Here is a 17,629-nt window from a genome sequence, read left to right as displayed (position 1 = left end):
CAGCAATTCTTTTGTAAGTTTTGCGGATGGTCCTTCTATGAATCTCTTCGCGTGCCTCATACCTGCGGTATTGTTCCACCAGGTTTTGGACTCATTAAGGATCCATTTTAAGATTTATCCTCTTTTGTGGCAGGCTGCTAAGCCGCAGTAGGGTTCTGGGACGAGGGAGTCCATACCTTTTTTGGCCATGTCAACCTTTTCGTCGCCTCTATGTCTCGAATGTCCAGGGACGCATGCCAGGAATGTTGTACCATGTTTCATCACTGTGCCATAATATGTTCTAATTAAAACGAGATGCAAAGGTGCAAACAATTTTTTAGAAGTCAACTGAAAAAAAATGTGTTTCTATATGTAAAGAATAATTAATCATATAATATATATATCATAGAAAAACGTGTAACTAAGTGGCCTGTTGGGCGGTAACTAGGGTGTTTCCTCGTTCATAGAATGTTGTGATACGGACGCAGAAAACTGAATAATTAGTTTCTAGTTTGTTTATAAAGGATTTTAAATTTTATAGTGAAAGTTTTATGTTAATTAGGTTCATTTTTCTGTTTGCAAGGATCGACCTCACTTTAGGATAATAACAGACTTGTCCGAGCTTCATCTTCATCAGGCAGTATTCAGATTTTTGTTTGGATTATAAGGTGTCTTTTATAATCCATATGGCTTCGAGGGAGGAAAACAAAAGCGAAGAAAAATGGTTCAGGGGTTCCGAAGGGCGCGACAAACCCGAGGGCGATATGACCAGCATAACTCTGTCGGAATTCTTTGATTTTCTATCATGCGCGTACCAGTTGAACGTTGATCTCGCGGAAAAGGACAGGGCAAATTCGAAAATCGATTGGGATAAATTAACGTCGAACGCCCTTCTTTCGAAATTGATCGCCCTCCATCAAAACGAATTGAACAGAACGAACAAGATGAAAATGGACCAGAGGAACAGGAAAATTGGCTTCGCCTCCGAACCAGAGACCATTAATTCGCATAATCTTATAGTCGCCGGGATACAAGACTATCTCAACAGCAAAGTTGAGAATGTGTTGGACGAAGGCCTATTGGATTCCATAATGCCGTTTATGGTCCCTAAAATAAACAGCTTCGAGTCTGGAAGAAGATCTTCGGACGTCTCCAGGAGAATGAGTGCCTGCGACAATTATTCCTCTCAACAAAACAATTACAACGAATCTCCCTCAGAACCAAACGATATTAAAGAGTAAGTAGATGAGACTTTTTTAATTCCATAAATTTTATCGTCAAGCTCAATATTTTATGCAATAAATTATTACTGAATTGCCTACCTAGTCGAGGACATCTTTTTAAACATAAACAATTTTCATATCAAACGTCACAAACAAATGTTCCTTAGATATGTACATAGCAAATAGGAATCATACTGATGATGACGATGATGATAATGATGAGGATACTAGGAAGCGGGGGTTTGGTATTCCCCAAGCAATGAATCCTGGCTTTCTATTTTCCCTAAGAGTAGTAGGTCATTGCTGCAATTTTTTACGTCTTCTTGGCACCCTAGGTTCCATAGGGTTCTCCAATGAGCAGTAGCTTCATATTCGAATGTTTTGGTTAGGGTTCTTTAATCATGAGTTTACTGTGTACGGCACCTTTGGACACTATGTTTGACCTGGTTATTCCCAATTAACTGGGCTTATATATGGTTCCTCCTCTGGCCAGTTTGTCTGCTTGTTCATTACCCAGAACTCCTTTGTGCCTGTCATCCAAGATAACTGTCAGGTTGTTATGTTTCCCCAGTTTTATATGCATTCACTGATTATTTGGATGTAACTTTTTTATGTGTTATTGCTTTTAGGGCTAATAGGTATACCTTTGTTTGTCTCTCCATTGAGGGGTTGCTTTGCAGTCAAAAATGATATATGTGGCTTCTCACTGCATAATTAGATATGTGTATACTGATGATGTGCAGATGTTTTCTCAGATCATATCATTCCCCCTGGATTTTAACCTGCCTAACTGCAGCATTGTGTTTGCCTGTAGGAAATAGGAATGGTGATGATGAGAAGGTACTAGGAAATGAGGGTTTGGTATTCTCCAAGCACTACAGCGTATTAGTTTAATGTATTTTGCATTGTTCCTTAATTCAGTTCAATTGACTTGATCCTTCTGTTAAGAAAGGTCATTGCCACAATCTTTTGTGTTAACTTCACATTCGAAAATGGTATGAGCGACAGTTTCTTCTTCCTCATCACATAACCTATAAATTGAGTCATCATTGAATATACCAATGATGTGCAGGTGTTTTCTCAGATCATATCATTCCCCCTGGATTTTAACCTGTCTAACTGCAGCATTGTGTTTGCCTGTAGGAAATAGGAATGGTGATGATGAGAAGGTACTAGGAAGTGAGGGTTTGGTATTCTCCAAGCACTACAGCATATTAGTTCATTGTATTTTGCATGTTCCTTAATTCAGTTCAATTGACTTGAGCCTTCTGTTAAGAAATAGTTGGTCATAGCTGCTATCTTTTGTGTTAGCTTCACATTCGAAAATGGCATGGGTGACAGTTTCTTCTTCCTCATCATATAACCTACAAATTGAGTCATCATTGAATAAACCAATGATGTGCAGGTGTTTTCTCAGTTCAAGTCATTCCCCCCAGGTTTTGCCCAGTCTAACTGTCGCAATATGTTTGCCCATTTTGGTGAGTATTTAATCATGAGTTTATTGTGGAGTTCCTCCACTTCTCCTTTTGTTGTGGAGCCATTCTAAATGGAAAAGATATTGTTTGATATTGTTATCCCAATTATAGGGTTTGGGCCTATATTTGTTCTGGTAGAACTTCCTCTGGCCAGTCTGCTTGTTCAATACCCATGACGTTTTTAGGTTATTGTGATTTCCCAGGTTTTGAATGCATTCATCAATTATTTTGGATGTGACTTTTTCATATGTCATTGTTTTTAGGGTTACAAGGCATAGCCTAGATTATGTCTCCATTGAGCATTTGCTTCACTTTCTCAGATGCCAGTGACCAGTGTATATCCCTATCACTCCCTGGAATTTTATCCTATCTATGTGTTTTTTAGTTTTGATGATGGCTGTTTAACTATGAGTTTACTATATCTGGCACCTTTAGAGTTTGTCCACTTCTGCCTTTGTTTTAGGTGGACCCATTCTGAAATGGAGGAGACTGTTTGATCTTGTTACTCCAAGTTATCTAGACATATAAATGGTTTTATCGATCCTCCTCTGGCAAGTTTGTCTGCTTGTTTTATTCAGAATTCATTTGTGGCCTGGCATCCAAGATATTGTCAAGTAGTTGTTTTTCCCAAGGTTTGGATATTTTGGTTGCAATCTTTGTACGTGCTAATGCTTTTAGGATCACTTGGCTGTCTGATCTTATGAAGATGTTTTTTCATTGGAACCTCTTTTATATTATTAACATCAACCAAGAAGAATCTCCAAAGGGATTTAAAGTTAAATGGAAGGAAAAAAAAACATCCCAATGAGAGAATATCCAATACTCATAGCTAGGGATGACATGCCCAGGATATTTGCATTTGTTTGCATATTTGCAAACAAAACTTCCAAACTCACCTCAGTACCCAAAAGTAGTTGGAAATAGGAAAAAGCCTCAACCAAGGACACAATTGTTTGTTAAACTGATGGATCTAGGATGCAATAAGGTACCAAAAGGGGTTATGGAAAAGTGAACCAGTATCTTTCAAGCTGAAATTTTTGTAATTAAGAAATTACTCAAACAAATTTAAATATGGTGTGTAAGGACAAAGGCAGCTGCTAGCATGTCAGACAGCAAGGATAAGAATTAAACTCAAGAAAATTAGATTACACTGTAGTAGCTGTAGTGTTAGTTTTGGAGCTGAATCACAAAACCAAACTAATGAAAATAAACCACATTTACTGAGTCTGAAGGCGTACAGGATTAGAGGAAAATGAAGAAGCAGATGCCCTTGCAAGGAAATTGGCTCTTACACCGTTGATAGGTCCTGAATCTTTTGTGGTATGGGGGTTGAGCTTTAGTTTGTCTTATTTCTGCTGTGTATAATCTATATGCTATATTTTTTATACTAGGGTTCTTCTGATCACCAATAGTGTTCTTTTACTTTTGGGTATGATATATGGTGAGGGTTCCAAGTTCATGAGCCTTAAGTTAACCTAGTATTTCTGTTTCTTTTCTTGGTATTAAAATTTAAGACCATATTATACCATTCTTATTTGCTATTGGCCATTCTCCTTAAACCAAAGTTTGTCGGCCAATTTACAAACATTTTTCAATGAACTAACACTATCGGATTTCGTACCTTGGGAAAAAATCACACTACAAAAATTAAGTGTTTTTTCACTCTTTAAACTTCAAAACGGAGAAATGTGTTTGGATATCTTCCTTGCAGAAAATAGTTTAATAAATGTTTATTACAATCAATTTTTTTTGCAGTACTCTTGCCAGAAGACAAAAGTAAAGCATCAAACATTTGAAGGAAAATTGATCCTCTATTCCTCTGTTAATTAAGTTCTACTGTATATATCTTGATTTAAATTAATTAAAATGAAAAACAAAACTTAGAATATGAAGTGCAAAAACCTGAAAATATAAAACTAGATTAATTGTAATGTGGAAGTTTTCAATAGTCCGATAGTCAGGCCATATTTTATACAATGTCAAATCTAGATATGGACGATTATTATTTCGATCTATTATTATTTAATTTCATTTTAATTGTTTAATTATTTTTCTTTTCCAGGGTAGAAATTGATATCCAGGTGTGCGATGAGCTTAGGCACAAAACAAAAATGTTTAAATGCCCTAGGGACATGCTCCTTGCGAAAATGCAATACTTTGCAGACGTGACCTCAGGTAAAGTTATTCTCATTAAATACAAAATGTATAAAATAGTATTCATGTAAGTACTGACAATAATGTGTCATATAGGTCAAAAATTAGAAGACATGGATATATCTGTTCACTGCGATTTGACAATATTTGAATGGCTCATGAAATGGGTTAAACACACAACACCGGATAATAAACCTGCCCTATGTAAGGCACATTTTTTCACAATGTTTTATATTTCATTAATTAAGTCTACAATACTAATATTATTTTATTTTATTTTTCAATGATATTAATTACTTTTTCCACAGTGTTTTATAACAAGCTTGCATGTTCCATTAAATAAACTATTGCTAATTAATGATTACATTAATCGGTATTGTGTTTGCAGTTATCCAGAATGTTGTTCAAGTTTTAGTATCAGCTACATTTTTACAAATGGAGCCATTGATATCAGAATGCATCGCTTTCCTTCGACAAAATGTTGATGAAGTTATAAGAACAGCATCAAGTAATCTATCTTGTTTGAATGATACTGTAATAACTAAGTAAGCACTAAAACCCAATTCGTTACTCCGAGTCAATTGTAACAGATTCTTTTTTAGGATAGCAGATGCTTTAACCAACGTTGAAGTTGATGCAATGAATGATCCAAAAGATAAAATTCAGTCTCGGCTGTTTTGCAAATTAATCATTTTCCTAGCTAGCAAAACGAACGATTACAAAAAAGGTCATTTTTCTTCGATAGCTTATTTGTATAAATGTTCCCTTTGCCATAAAATCCTCCACAATGACTATGGCCATTACCTACCTTGTCTACCAAAAAATATCAAGCTGAATACATCCGGAACTATGGTCGGAATGCATGAAGTGTATGTCTCTTCATAATACTCTTGTCGATTTATTTATTTATTATTGTTTTGTTTTATTAAAAATAGATTTAATTTTTAAGTGATGAAACGTGGAGCTTGAACGCATACATCAAAGAGCTGAAAACCGAATTAAAGACATGGAGAAAAGTCTATTGGAAATTGTACGGCAGGTGCCACTATTTAAAGTGTTCACATTGTTCATGCTACTACTCTATCTGTTACACGAACTGGTGTCGTTACCATGAACAGTTTCCTCAGTTCTTTCCTTCTGAACAAGGCAAATCCACTTCATTTGTTGGTAAGTGATTTGATAAAATTAGTCTTCATTGATAAAACTAACTAACTTCATGGAAAAACGTTGAAACATGAATATGTAACCTAACCTTACTCTGTCCCTAAGCCTAACTACACTAACCCTACTTCACCTAATCTGTTCCTAACCCTAACCCAACCCTACTTAACCTAACTTGTCCTTAACCCTAACCCAACCTATGTGTACCTGATCTTAACTAACCAACCCTCGTTAGCCTAACCTGTCCCTGTCCCTAACTCAACCCCTGTGGCCGTAAACCTAACTAACCAAACCTACTGAACCTAATCTGTCCCTAACCTATGTTAGGCCTAGTCCTAACTAACCTCATCTTACTTAACCTAACATGTCCTTAACCTAACCCATCCCATGTGTCCCTAAGCCAAACTAACCAACCCTTCTTAACCTAACATGACTCTAACCCTAACCAAGCCTATGTGTCCTTAAGCCTAATTAACTAACCCTACTTAACCTAACCTTTCTCTTATCCTAACCCAACTCATGTGCATTTTTCAATAATGCGAAATCAATGATTTGAAAATGGTCTCACAAAAAAAAATTGCGTATCTATCTCCAAAACATATCCATGTTAACATAAAATATCTACAACCATATTTACCAATCTTCTTATCAATTTTTAGATTAATATGCTTTTAATTTATACTATAAAAGTGAAATTTTGTCTACTACTAGGTAAATATATGTGCTGTGGAGCCAAAACTTATAGGTTTGAGATTCTACCGACTCCATCTGTAAGCAATGAAATTAATTGTGCTAGTATTGAATTAAATTTTTTGCTTTTAATATTAAAAAGTAATTTATTGTAAAATTTGAAGAAGATTTTAAATTATTATTTCATTCTAAACAGGGGTGTACATTCAGGCCTCACCGCCCCCAATTGGATTCACAACTTAGACAATTATTATTTATATTTGATGGCCATTCCAAGCTCATATGCATCAATCCACCAAAGACAAAAATAACTTATTCAACAAGTAAGACCTGTGAAAGCATAACTGGTATGCAGTAATTGTACTGTCTTTTATGCCTGACATAATTCATTTATAAAACTTGACTATTTAACTTTTCAGACGGCTACGATGTCAACTCTGACACTATAAGAAACGAATATTTTTGGTGGCATGAGTTAAATCTAACACACAACACCTTACAAATGACTCTACACAAGCACATTGCAGCTGATGTGTTGGAAGATGAACATGAAGATAATGATGATATTCAAGGTTGAATTATGATAACAATTTTACTAGAATATTTCAAAATGAAAATTATTATTTTAAGATGCTGAAAACAATAGTAACAGTTCAAAATCCGCCAATAATATACTGAGTGAATTTAGTTCAGAAATTTACTCGTCGAGCGATGAGATTGATAGTTCCAGTGTTGATGAGGATGATGTGTCTGATGAAGATTCACCGACTCAATCTCACACCAGCCATTCCAGACGACGAAAACGATATCGCAATAAAATTCATGCAGTGTGAGTTTGATCAACCTCTTTTTAATAAAAATGACTTAAAAGATAAATAGATAAAATTATGTACATGATTTTTAGAAGGCGTGCACAATTCACTAAAAGATGGCTGCCAAAACTCTCTGTGAGATGCAATCAGGATAATCAGAGAGACAAAGAGGAAAGAATAATGAAAAGCTACGTCCAGAAATTGACAAATCGACCATCAAATACAAATTGCAGCGAGTTGAATAGATTTCAAACTAACGGTTTTTACTCACGTTGCCCATCGCAGGATGATTTAAAATTAGCAGGTTTGTAATTAGTATTAATAAATAAATATAAAAATAATCAATGCATTAATTCTAGGTGGGACATATGCTCAATTGGAGTTAGAATGGAGGGAATCGTTGAAACAGCCAAGTTCACCAAAAAAACGCTCTAGTTCTTTAAAAGTAAAAATATCAGGGAAACAAACTGGCTCTTGATACCTGCTTAATTTTAGGCTAACAATATATACCATTGTTTTTAAATTTATCTCTCAAAATCAATATGTTAAGTAATTTGTCTTTAAATATAATTTTCTATTAAAAATTATTTAATCTATCTGCCATTATATCAATTATTGTTTTAGAGAGTATAGTAGATAGTTCCAGATTCTGAATTTGTCATATAGACTAATTTTCTTTGCATAATTTACTGTGAGAAATTGGACCCAGGATGGATTAGTGGCAGCATCTAGTCACTACTGTAAATAGATTTACCTTTATTGACTATTATTAATATATGAGTGAATGTCTATTATTTTGGTCTGCCTATCCTCCCCGGTTTTTTCGTGTCAAGAAGCATCTTCATGGAAAAGATTGAGAGTACAAAGTACAAGCATGGTAAATGACGGATATAACTTGTGGAACTGGAGGTTAACCTAAGATCCATCAAAAGATTGGACAAGAAAAAATGTGATTGAACAACAATTAATAATGAAAAAACAACAAATCAGAAACGGAACTCTTGGAATACCAAAGTAGACCAAATATAAAAAAACTTAGAAAAACAGGCCTTTGAAAATGGAAAAACATGGATCAAAATTAACTAAGGATAAAGTCTCAACAATGTGGTTGAGTGATATAAACTTCTAAATGATATTGTTCACATTACGGTTTTGTGTTCGAATCCTGGTAATAGCTCTTGGATTGCACTCCAGAAAAACTATTTTAAAGTGGTTTGTGAAAACCATTGGGTGTAGTTGGAAATTAAGCAAAAGACAACAAAGTCCAATATCCGCTTCATCCCAACCAACTTCTACAAACAAACTTGTGACTATATTTTCTCCACTTCACAGAAAAACACTGAATCATAGTAACCTAACCTAACTAAATCTAACTTAACCTAACCCAACTGATTCTAGCCTCACCCATCCTAATCTAGCCTGTCTTAACCAATATCCTCTTCATCCCTCATCCCAATCAACTTCAACAAGAAAGCTCACAATTCACACATATCTTCTCTGCTTCACAGAAAAGTGAATCATTGTAACCTTACCCTACCTAATCTAACGAAAACTAACTTAACCTAACCAAATCTAGCCTATATCCGTTCCTTCCCTCATCACATCTAACTTCTACAAGAAAAAAACTTATTAAAAACATATTATTTCACTTCATGGAAAAACATTAAATCTTGGAAATGTAACCTTACCTAATCTGTTGAATCTAACCTAACCCAACTAAATCTAAATTGTGTAAGCATCCAATTTAAGGATGAAACTATAGCAATAATTTACAGCATGCAAATACCAATAATTGACCAATAATACTATTTAAATTTACCCGCAAAACATTTAAATTTTTTTTAATCCAAACTAAAAAAATTTACTGATGAAAGTGTTTTCGGGTTTAGCGGTATTTTGCTGTGTGGTCACTTCTTTCTCATTTTCATTGTTGTTCCAGTGTTTTATTAGTTTAAATTTTTCCTGTCACAGTTAAACCACAAGGAAATGAAAGAAAAAGAAGGTTAAAAAACTTGAAAAATAATTTTATTTTACAGCTGTAAAATTATAGTGTAATGTAGTATTAGGTGTTCAAGGATAAACCTTTTAGAAACTATATATTAACTTAAAAAACAAAAAACTGGGTTAAATAAAGCAAATAGCAATAAAGCGGTAAGTAGTTAAAGACAAATTATTTTTATCCTTTGAGGGAAGATAAACCAGCCCTCATAACTTCATCAACAAGGAGAAGATTGCTGGCGACGACAACACTGAAAGAAAAATTGAGAAATTAAAACCATTTTATGTTATTGAACGAACTTAATCAAACAATTTACCTTGATATTATGGATTGCCGTTTAACAGAAAAATTGTCGTACACTCCGACTTGACTCGGAATCATAGGTTTGCCGGTGTCAATGTCCAATCCGAATTGAAACTTAAGAGAATCCTTTGATTCGACATCGAGCAAACCAATAATTTCCTGAGGATCATGGCCTCCGTTCACAGCTGAAAACATTGAATAAATAAATTTCAAATTCAATTTAGCATAAAAAATAATACAGGAAACTAAATTACCAAGTACTTTCGGGATTATAAGAAGTGCATCTGCAAATGCTTTGATACCAACTTTATTTCTATCAGTAATGCTGTCAGCGTATTTAAGCAGTTCACGTCTAAGCGATACTTCAATGGCACCACCGCCAGGAAGTAAGCAACCTTGAAAATTATGTATAAAATTAGAAATTTGTATAGAGATAAAAGATGTATAGAGATAAATTTCAATAAAATACCATCGTCGATGGTGTTCTTGATAGCCCTCAAACCGTCACGGACTGCATCTTTTATCTGAGTAATTGCGTATTGTGTTGGTCCGTGGATAAGGATGGTAACGCTCTGTGGTTTAGCACATTCCATTACAAAAGTATACTTATTTTCACCCTGAAATTCATATAAAATAAAATTGTAAAAAATCAAGCCTCAATAATCTAATTAATTATAAAATATACAAACCAAAACATATTCATAAACAAGACCAGCATGCCCTAAGCAATCTTCAGTTAAATCATCAACACTGTTCATTGGAGCACCTCCACAAGCAAGGGTCAATCTTTCCATATTCCTCTTTTTAGCCCTTCTCAATGCCAAAATTCCCTCTTTCGCTAAAGCGTCTAGAGAAATCGGGTCAATTCCCTTTAAAATAATAAAAATGATTGATGCTAGTTACAAGCCATAATTGCAAATATTCCTTTTTTTTAAACTATTTTAAACCTTTTGATTTATGACGACAAAGCCCTTGTCGGTACCATCACAGACTTTCTTCTTCAATTCTATTATCTTGTTAACCCTCTTTTGAATAAATTCCCTTTCAGACAAAACAAGTTTATCTCTTTCTTCAGCTGACTTGTAGAAAAATCCTGAATTCACCTCACTGCAAGCAATTAAAAATTGAGTTGAAATTAAATTAAAAAAAAAAAAAAAAGTTAAGTAAAACATACGTCTTTTCATATTCCAAGCTAACATTACAAGTGAGAATGTATGCATTGGTCAATCGTTTGGGCATATTCGGATGACGAGCCCCATGATCTAAGACAATGCCATCAACCAATTTTGTTTCAGTTTCTAACTTGGATTTCATAGTCATAATTTCAACCATGTGGAGATCAATGGAATTTCCGATTTCTTTAACCGCAAGGACAGCATCAACGCATGCCTATTAATGTAAATCAGAGAATAAACAAAATATTTTAACAAATGAAAAGTGAAACAAAAATACAATACATCTGTCAGGATATCGGCCAGGTGAGAAGGAAGTTTGGTATTAAGTGACGTTTTCGCTACAGCGTACAATAAATCCCTCTCTCCATTGTAAGGCAATTTGAAATTTTCAAGAGCTTTCAAACAATGATTGCGAGCCAAACCAAAACCTTCTGTAATTGTTCTTGGGTGAACACCCTGGGAAAAAAAATAACAGAAGAAATCATTAAAAATTATCCTTAAATATATTTTTAAAATAAGAAACATACCTCTGATATGTACATATCAGCTTGTTTTAAAAACTCGGCGATCATTAGTACTGTAGAGGTCGTACCATCGCCAGTATTGTCATCCATGGCAGTGCAAGTTCGTGCAATAAGGGCTACAGTAGGGTGCTGAATTTGCTGTTAAGTAATAATACAAAAATATTAACAAATTTTGAAATATTTCCACTATAAACGTTAAGACCATTTGTTCGAGTGTTGTTTGTGCTACAGAGTTAGAGGAGTTTATGCATATTCTCTTTATGTTTCAATAAAATGCATTTAAATAAGAAGGATGGGTAATCAAAACCAGGTCTCAGGTATTCTTGGGTTTATTTTAACTACTAAAGGAACAGTGAATTTAAGGTCTTCATAATCTAAGCAACACAGCTTTTATAACAATTTTTAACATGGATATGCTTTTGGGCTGGATAGACAATTTTTTGCATGACCATTTTGCGGTGTGCATGGGTTACATTAGGTAGGGCTAAGATGCTAGTTTTGGTAGGATTTCAATTACATTTTGTCGCGTAGAATAAGACTAAGAGTTAGGTTACATATTCATGATTCTATGTTTTTCAATGAAATGGGGAAAATATGTGAGTGTGAAGTGCTATTATGAGTGGTCGTAAAAACTCAACGAAATGAACTTGTTCAATGAATGGTTCCACATTGAATCTTACAACGAACTTGTTCAATGAAATGTTCCTCATTGAATTTTTGAATGAACTTGTTCAATGAACGGTTCCACTTTGAATCCTGCAATGAACAGTTCTACATAGAATCCGGTAATGAACTTCTTCAATTAACAGTTCCACATTGAACCTTGCAATGAACTTGTTCAACAAACTGTTCCACATTCAATCTTGCATTGAACTTGTTTTTATGAACTGTTCCACATTGAATGAACTTATTCAACAGAGTTCAACATTCAATCTTGCAATGAACTTGATAAATGAACGGTTCCAAATAGAATCTTGTAATGAACTTCTTCAATTAACAGTTCCACATTGAACCTTGCAATAAACTTGTTCAACAAACGGTTGTGCACATTGATTCTTGCATTGAACTTGTTCAATGAACGGTTCCACATTGAATGAACTTGTTCAACAAACAGTTCCACATTGAATGAACTTATTCAACAGAGTTCAACATTGAATCTTGCAATGAACGGTTCCAAATAGAATCTTGTAATGAACTTCTTCAGTTAACAGTTCCACATTGAACCTTGCATTGAACTTGTTCAATGAACGGTTCCACATTGAATGAACTTGTTCAACAAACAGTTCCACATTGAATCTTGCATTGAACTTGTTCAATGAAATAGAATCTTGTAATGAACTTCTTCAGTTAACAGTTCCACATTGAACCTTGCATTGAACTTGTTCAATGAACGGTTCCACATTGAATGAACTTGTTCAACAAACAGTTCCACATTGAATCTTGCATTGAACTTGTTCAATGAACATTTCCACATTGAATGAACTTATTCAACCCAGCTCAACTTTGAATCTTGCAATGAACGGTTCCACATAGAATCTTGCAATGAACGGTTCTACATCGAATCTATCGCATCGCTTTCTATGAGGACTCAGTTGACTCAACTAAATGACTGATGTGAAGGATTAATGTTCAGTTACCGTTGTGTTTTTTGGTTAAATCAACCAATGCAAATAAAAATGCGAGTAGGACGAGTCGACTGAGTTTGAAGGGATTCTGCTGGTTGATTCCCTAACCCTTCTGAAGGTTCAGAATCCGTCCAAATTTAATAAAAGGTGCGTTTACAGGGTAAAACCATTTCGAAGTGTAAATGAATCTCTTTCGGTTTAACTGTCATTAACGTTAGGGGCACCGTTTTCGATTTTAAAGGAGTAACATGTGCGCCGGGTGTTGGCCGTTTAAAGGTTGGAAAGGAGTATGGGGTATAAATCGTAAAATAAATCAAATCTACTGTTAAACAATGCGGAAAATATTAAAAAAAGAATTATTTGGTTGTGTAAATACCATGTCGTGCAGCAAAACGTTTCCGTCTTTCGTGATGCGGATTTCGCCGGACCCGGAGACGAGCCTGTAACAAAGAAATTAATAAATTAAAAGGGGAAATTTTCGTAAACGTCTAGGTGTCGGGTTGAGGCGATACTTGCATTTTCATCGTCCCTTTCGGCCCCAAGTTGGTCTTCATCACGTCCTGGAGGCCCCGGGCCGCTGTGATGTTGAGGTTCAACGCCTGGGCGGCTTTCACGTATTCCGCCTTCGGATTCACGTAACTAATAGAAGCCATCGTTTTATTTAAACGAGTTCAAACCCGGTTTCAAAATCTGACGGGATCTCAAAATTTATCTATTTGTCAAAAAACGAAAATCGGCTATCACGTGTTTGCAGTTTTGGACGATTGAAGGCTTAGCGACCTAAACAGCTCAATGTGGGAGGATAAGTTACAGTGTTGCCGGCTGAAGAAAAAACAAGGCGGCCCTCAACAGCAGAAGTACCTCACAAGAAACATTTCCATTGCATAGAAAAAGTCTAACCCGACAGATTTATTTCAATTCCAGTTCTTTACAAAAATAAAACAATTTTTAAACAAGGAAATACTACCAAAAAACTAACTTTTCCTGAATGTTACGCAATTTTACAACTTTGGCGGTTAAAAATCGATATACGACACCCCTTCATCCAATGGACTATTCAACAAACATAAAATAAATGGGGATGACTATTTAGAGATCTTGAGATGTGGTCTCGTTTAAAAAAACATTTTTTAATCGTGCCAATGTTTTTAAGCTGGTAGGAATCATTTAAGTTTATAGAAGAAGCCAGGTACCATAGATTTTTCCTAGACATCGCAGAGCAGTTGCATAAGGTATGTGTTGAACAAAAAAGTTATGCTTGTCCTGTTAAATAGAATTCCAGAATAAGGTAATAAGGAAGGGAAGAAGTGTTTAAGTTCATATAGGATGCCTGGGTGCCAGAAATGGTTAAAACGAGTCTCGAGGATTTTGAACGTCAAAGGAAGAAGTTTGATGGGTCTATATGAGGGATATATCCATGTCTATATTGTACAGGTATGCCTTTTCTAGCTATCCTAGATTTTTTAGGAAAACATTTTCTTTATCGTGCCAATGCTTCGATCTTCATTGAGATAGTAATAAGACACTCGGCTCAGGTGGAAATTGATTTGGGTGAGGATAACAACGCTCCGTGCTTCGAGGCATACACAAATGGTAGTCGCATTGACGAAATGGTGGGATTTGCAGTGGTCATTTACTGACCACAGAAACCAAATACAAGTTTTGCAAAGAAAGTTTGCATCATACCAACAGTCAGGCAGAGCTACTAGCAATAAATAAATGAGGCCTTAGGATGGTTTTTACGCTACAACAGTCATGGTGAAAAAACTCTACAGCTGAAAACAGATAGTGCAATCACCTTTGCTGTATTTCAAGACCACACAAATCACAACCTAACTGCAGAATCTATTAGGAATATGCTGTGGGAACTGCGGAAAACTCTGGAATAATCTGGATTTCAGTACGGTCTTGATGAAAAAACAAATTTAATCATTATCTGCCAAGCTTTTGATCTATTTTAAGGTCATCATCAGGGCAAACAATCTTAATGATGTTTACAAATGGGCATAATTAACTTTTTAATAGATAGTTTCAAAATGCTTTTTTGAGCTATCATAGACTTTTCCTGGGCATTGCAGGGTAGTTGTCTAAGGTATAAATTGAACAAAAAAATATGTTTTTCCTGTTGAATAGAATTCCAGGATAGGTTAATAAAAAGGGTAGGAAGTATTTAAGTTTATAGAAGATGCCAGGGTACCAAAAACTATTAAAAACCTGGGTGTCACACCAAAGAAATTTCCTTTTTTCTCTAGAGCAGAGATAATTGTAACGACTCCTTACCGTATCATACGATGTGAAGACAGGCCAGTTGCATAGGATAAATGTTGAAACAAAATGTTATGTTTTGCTGTTAAGGGCGGGTAGGAATCATTTAACTTTATAGAATAAGCCTGGGTGCCAGAAATGATTAAAACGAGTCTTTTGAGTATTTTGAACATCACAGGAAGAAGTCTGAACTCTGATGGGCTGAACGAGGAGGATATATCTAGGTCTATATTGCACATGCTTTTTTGAGTTATCATAGACTTTTCCTAGGCATTGCAGGGTAGTTGCATAAGATATATGTTGAACAAAAAAGTTATGATTATTCGAAAATCGTGAGATGCGGTCTGGTGTGATGAAGGTTTTAAAAAAACATTTTCTTTATTGTGCCAATGTTTCAATCTTTATTTGGGGGGCCTGGGATTTATAAACAATCTTTGAATTTTACAAATACACGTAGGATGTGGAAAAAAATTATCAATTTATACAATGCTACAAAATTTTAGAAAAAAAATGAATGAATTTACACAATGCTAGAAAATTTTAGATTCAATCAAAGTATTCCTAAAAAAGTTATGTTTTTTCTGTTGAATAGAATTCCAGGATAAAGTAATAAGAAGGGGTAGGAAGTGTAAGTTCCTGGGTGCCAAAAATGGTTAAAACGCGTATCGAGGATTTTGAATGTCAAAGGAAGAAGTTGGATGGGTGTGTATGAGGGATATATCTAGATCTATATTGCACAGGTATGCCTTTTCCACCTATCATAAATTTTTATTAGGCAATGCATAAGATAAATGTTGGAAAAAAATTATGTTTTCCTGTTAAATAGTGGGGGCTGTCTGGGGGGGATCTGCTTATGTAGGATTATTTGATTTCTTTGTTGTTACCATTGACTTTTCCTAGGCATTGCAGGGCAGTTGTATAAGAACAAAAAAGTTATGTTTTTTCTATTGAATGGAGTTCCAGCATAAAGGAGGGGTAGGAAATGTTTAAATTTATAGAGGATGCCTGGGTGCCAGAAATTAATAAAATCTTTCGAGGATTTTGAACATCTCAGGAAGAAGGCTGATGGGTCTGTACGAGGATATATCTAGGTCTATATTGCATAGGAATACCTTTTTGATATATCGTACTTTTCCTGGGCATTGCATGGTAGTTGCATAAGATATACGTTGAACAAAAAAGTTATGCTTTTCCTGTTGGATAGAATTCCAGGATAAGGTAATAAAGAGGGGGAGGAAATGTTTAACTTTATAGAAGCCTGGGTGCTAAAAATGGTTAAAACGAATTTTGAGGATTTGGAACCTTGAATCATAGTAACCTAACCTAACTAAATCTAACTTAACCCAATTGATTCTAGCCTCACCCTTCCTAATTTAGCCTGTCTTAACCTATATCCTCTTCATCCCTCATCCCAAGCAACTCCAACAAGAAACCTCACACTTCACACATATCTTCTCTGCTTCACAGAAAAAGTGAATCATTGTAACCTTACCCTACCTAACCTAACGAAAACTAACAACCTAATTAAACGAACCTAACCAAATCTAGCCTATATCCGTTCCTTCCCTCATCACATCTAACTTCTACAAGAAAAAAACTTATTAAAAACATATTATTTCACTTCATGGAAAAACATTAAATCTTGGAAATGTAACCTTACCTAATCTGTTGAATCTAACCTAACCCAACTAAATCTAAATTGTGTAAGCATCCAATTTAAGGATGGAACTATAGCAATAATTTACAGCATGCAAATCCCAATAACTGACCATTAATACTATTTAAATTTAAACGACAAGGAAATGAAAGAAAAAGAAGATTAAAAAACTTGAAAAATAATTTTATTTTACAGCTGTAAAATTATAGTGTAATGTAGAATTAGGTGTTCAAGGATAAACCTTTTAGAAACTATATATTAACTTAAAAAACAAAAAACTGGGTTAAATAAAGCAAATAGCAATAAAGCGGTAAGTAGTTAAAGACGAATTATTTTTGTCCTTTGAGGGAAGATAAACCAGCTCTCATAACTTCATCAACAAGGAGAAGATTGCTGGCGACGACAACACTGAAAGAAAAATTGAGAAATTAAAACCATTTTATGTTATTGAACGAGCTTAATCAAACAATTTACCTTGATATTATGGATTGCAGTCAAAGGAATAAGTTTCGTGGGTCTGTATGAGGGATATATCTAGGTCTATATTGCACAGGTATGCCTTTTCCAGCTATCATAGATTTTTTCTA

General features: G+C 34.8%; 2 protein-coding genes across 3 annotated transcripts; one reads left to right on the top strand and one right to left on the bottom strand.

Moving 5' to 3' along the window:
- Positions 1–436: 436 nt before the first annotated feature.
- On the top strand, positions 437–8,427 carry LOC106663354 (uncharacterized protein KIAA1841 homolog). 2 transcript variants are annotated; one of them, XM_014388153.2, is made up of 12 exons: positions 437–1,216; positions 4,740–4,852; positions 4,928–5,035; positions 5,220–5,376; positions 5,434–5,700; positions 5,781–5,998; positions 6,704–6,762; positions 6,879–7,029; positions 7,102–7,254; positions 7,313–7,511; positions 7,587–7,798; positions 7,854–8,427. In XM_014388153.2, exons 1-12 carry the CDS (start codon positions 666–668, stop codon positions 7,970–7,972), a joined length of 2,307 nt encoding a protein of 768 aa, XP_014243639.1. In that variant the 5' UTR covers positions 437–665; the 3' UTR covers positions 7,973–8,427. The 2 variants fall into 2 exon arrangements, with proteins under 2 accessions (XP_014243639.1, XP_014243640.1); XM_014388154.2 differs by having other exon boundaries at positions 5,422–5,700; positions 6,879–7,005.
- A 1,070-nt stretch (positions 8,428–9,497) lies between these two features.
- Positions 9,498–13,930, bottom strand: LOC106663374 (T-complex protein 1 subunit zeta-like). The gene is made up of 11 exons (XM_014388186.2): positions 13,637–13,930; positions 13,497–13,560; positions 11,499–11,633; positions 11,254–11,427; positions 10,971–11,185; positions 10,744–10,903; positions 10,486–10,665; positions 10,266–10,413; positions 10,051–10,191; positions 9,810–9,981; positions 9,498–9,743 (listed from the first exon to the last, which is right to left on the bottom strand). The coding sequence occupies exons 1-11, from the start codon at positions 13,771–13,773 to the stop codon at positions 9,671–9,673; spliced, it is 1,599 nt and encodes a 532-aa protein (XP_014243672.1). The 5' UTR covers positions 13,774–13,930; the 3' UTR covers positions 9,498–9,670.
- Positions 13,931–17,629: the final 3,699 nt, after the last annotated feature.

The sequence above is a fragment of the Cimex lectularius genome, unplaced genomic scaffold (genome assembly GCF_000648675.2).
Source record: "Cimex lectularius strain Harlan isolate CLEC.00 unplaced genomic scaffold, Clec_2.1 scaffold361, whole genome shotgun sequence".
Classification (NCBI taxonomy): Eukaryota; Metazoa; Arthropoda; class Insecta; order Hemiptera; family Cimicidae; genus Cimex; species Cimex lectularius.
This window is presented reverse-complemented; position numbering and strand designations above follow the sequence as displayed.

What these genes read in the sequence shown, in the direction of transcription:
- LOC106663374 (XM_014388186.2), bottom strand. Translation starts at nt 13,773, where the DNA reads ATGGCTTCTATTAGTTACGTGAATCCGAAGGCGGAATACGTGAAAGCC. An exon ending in AGCTTGGAATATGAAAAGAC is followed by an intron (nt 10,904 to 10,970) that starts GTATGTTTTACT and finishes AATTGCTTGCAG; the next exon opens with TGAGGTGAATTCAGGATTTT. An exon ending in TATAATCCCGAAAGTACTTG is followed by an intron (nt 9,982 to 10,050) that starts GTAATTTAGTTT and finishes CAATGTTTTCAG; the next exon opens with CTGTGAACGGAGGCCATGAT.
- LOC106663354 (XM_014388153.2), top strand. Translation starts at nt 666, where the DNA reads ATGGCTTCGAGGGAGGAAAACAAAAGCGAAGAAAAATGGTTCAGGGGT. An exon ending in CGCAATAAAATTCATGCAGT is followed by an intron (nt 7,512 to 7,586) that starts GTGAGTTTGATC and finishes CATGATTTTTAG; the next exon opens with AAGGCGTGCACAATTCACTA. An exon ending in GGATGATTTAAAATTAGCAG is followed by an intron (nt 7,799 to 7,853) that starts GTTTGTAATTAG and finishes CATTAATTCTAG; the next exon opens with GTGGGACATATGCTCAATTG.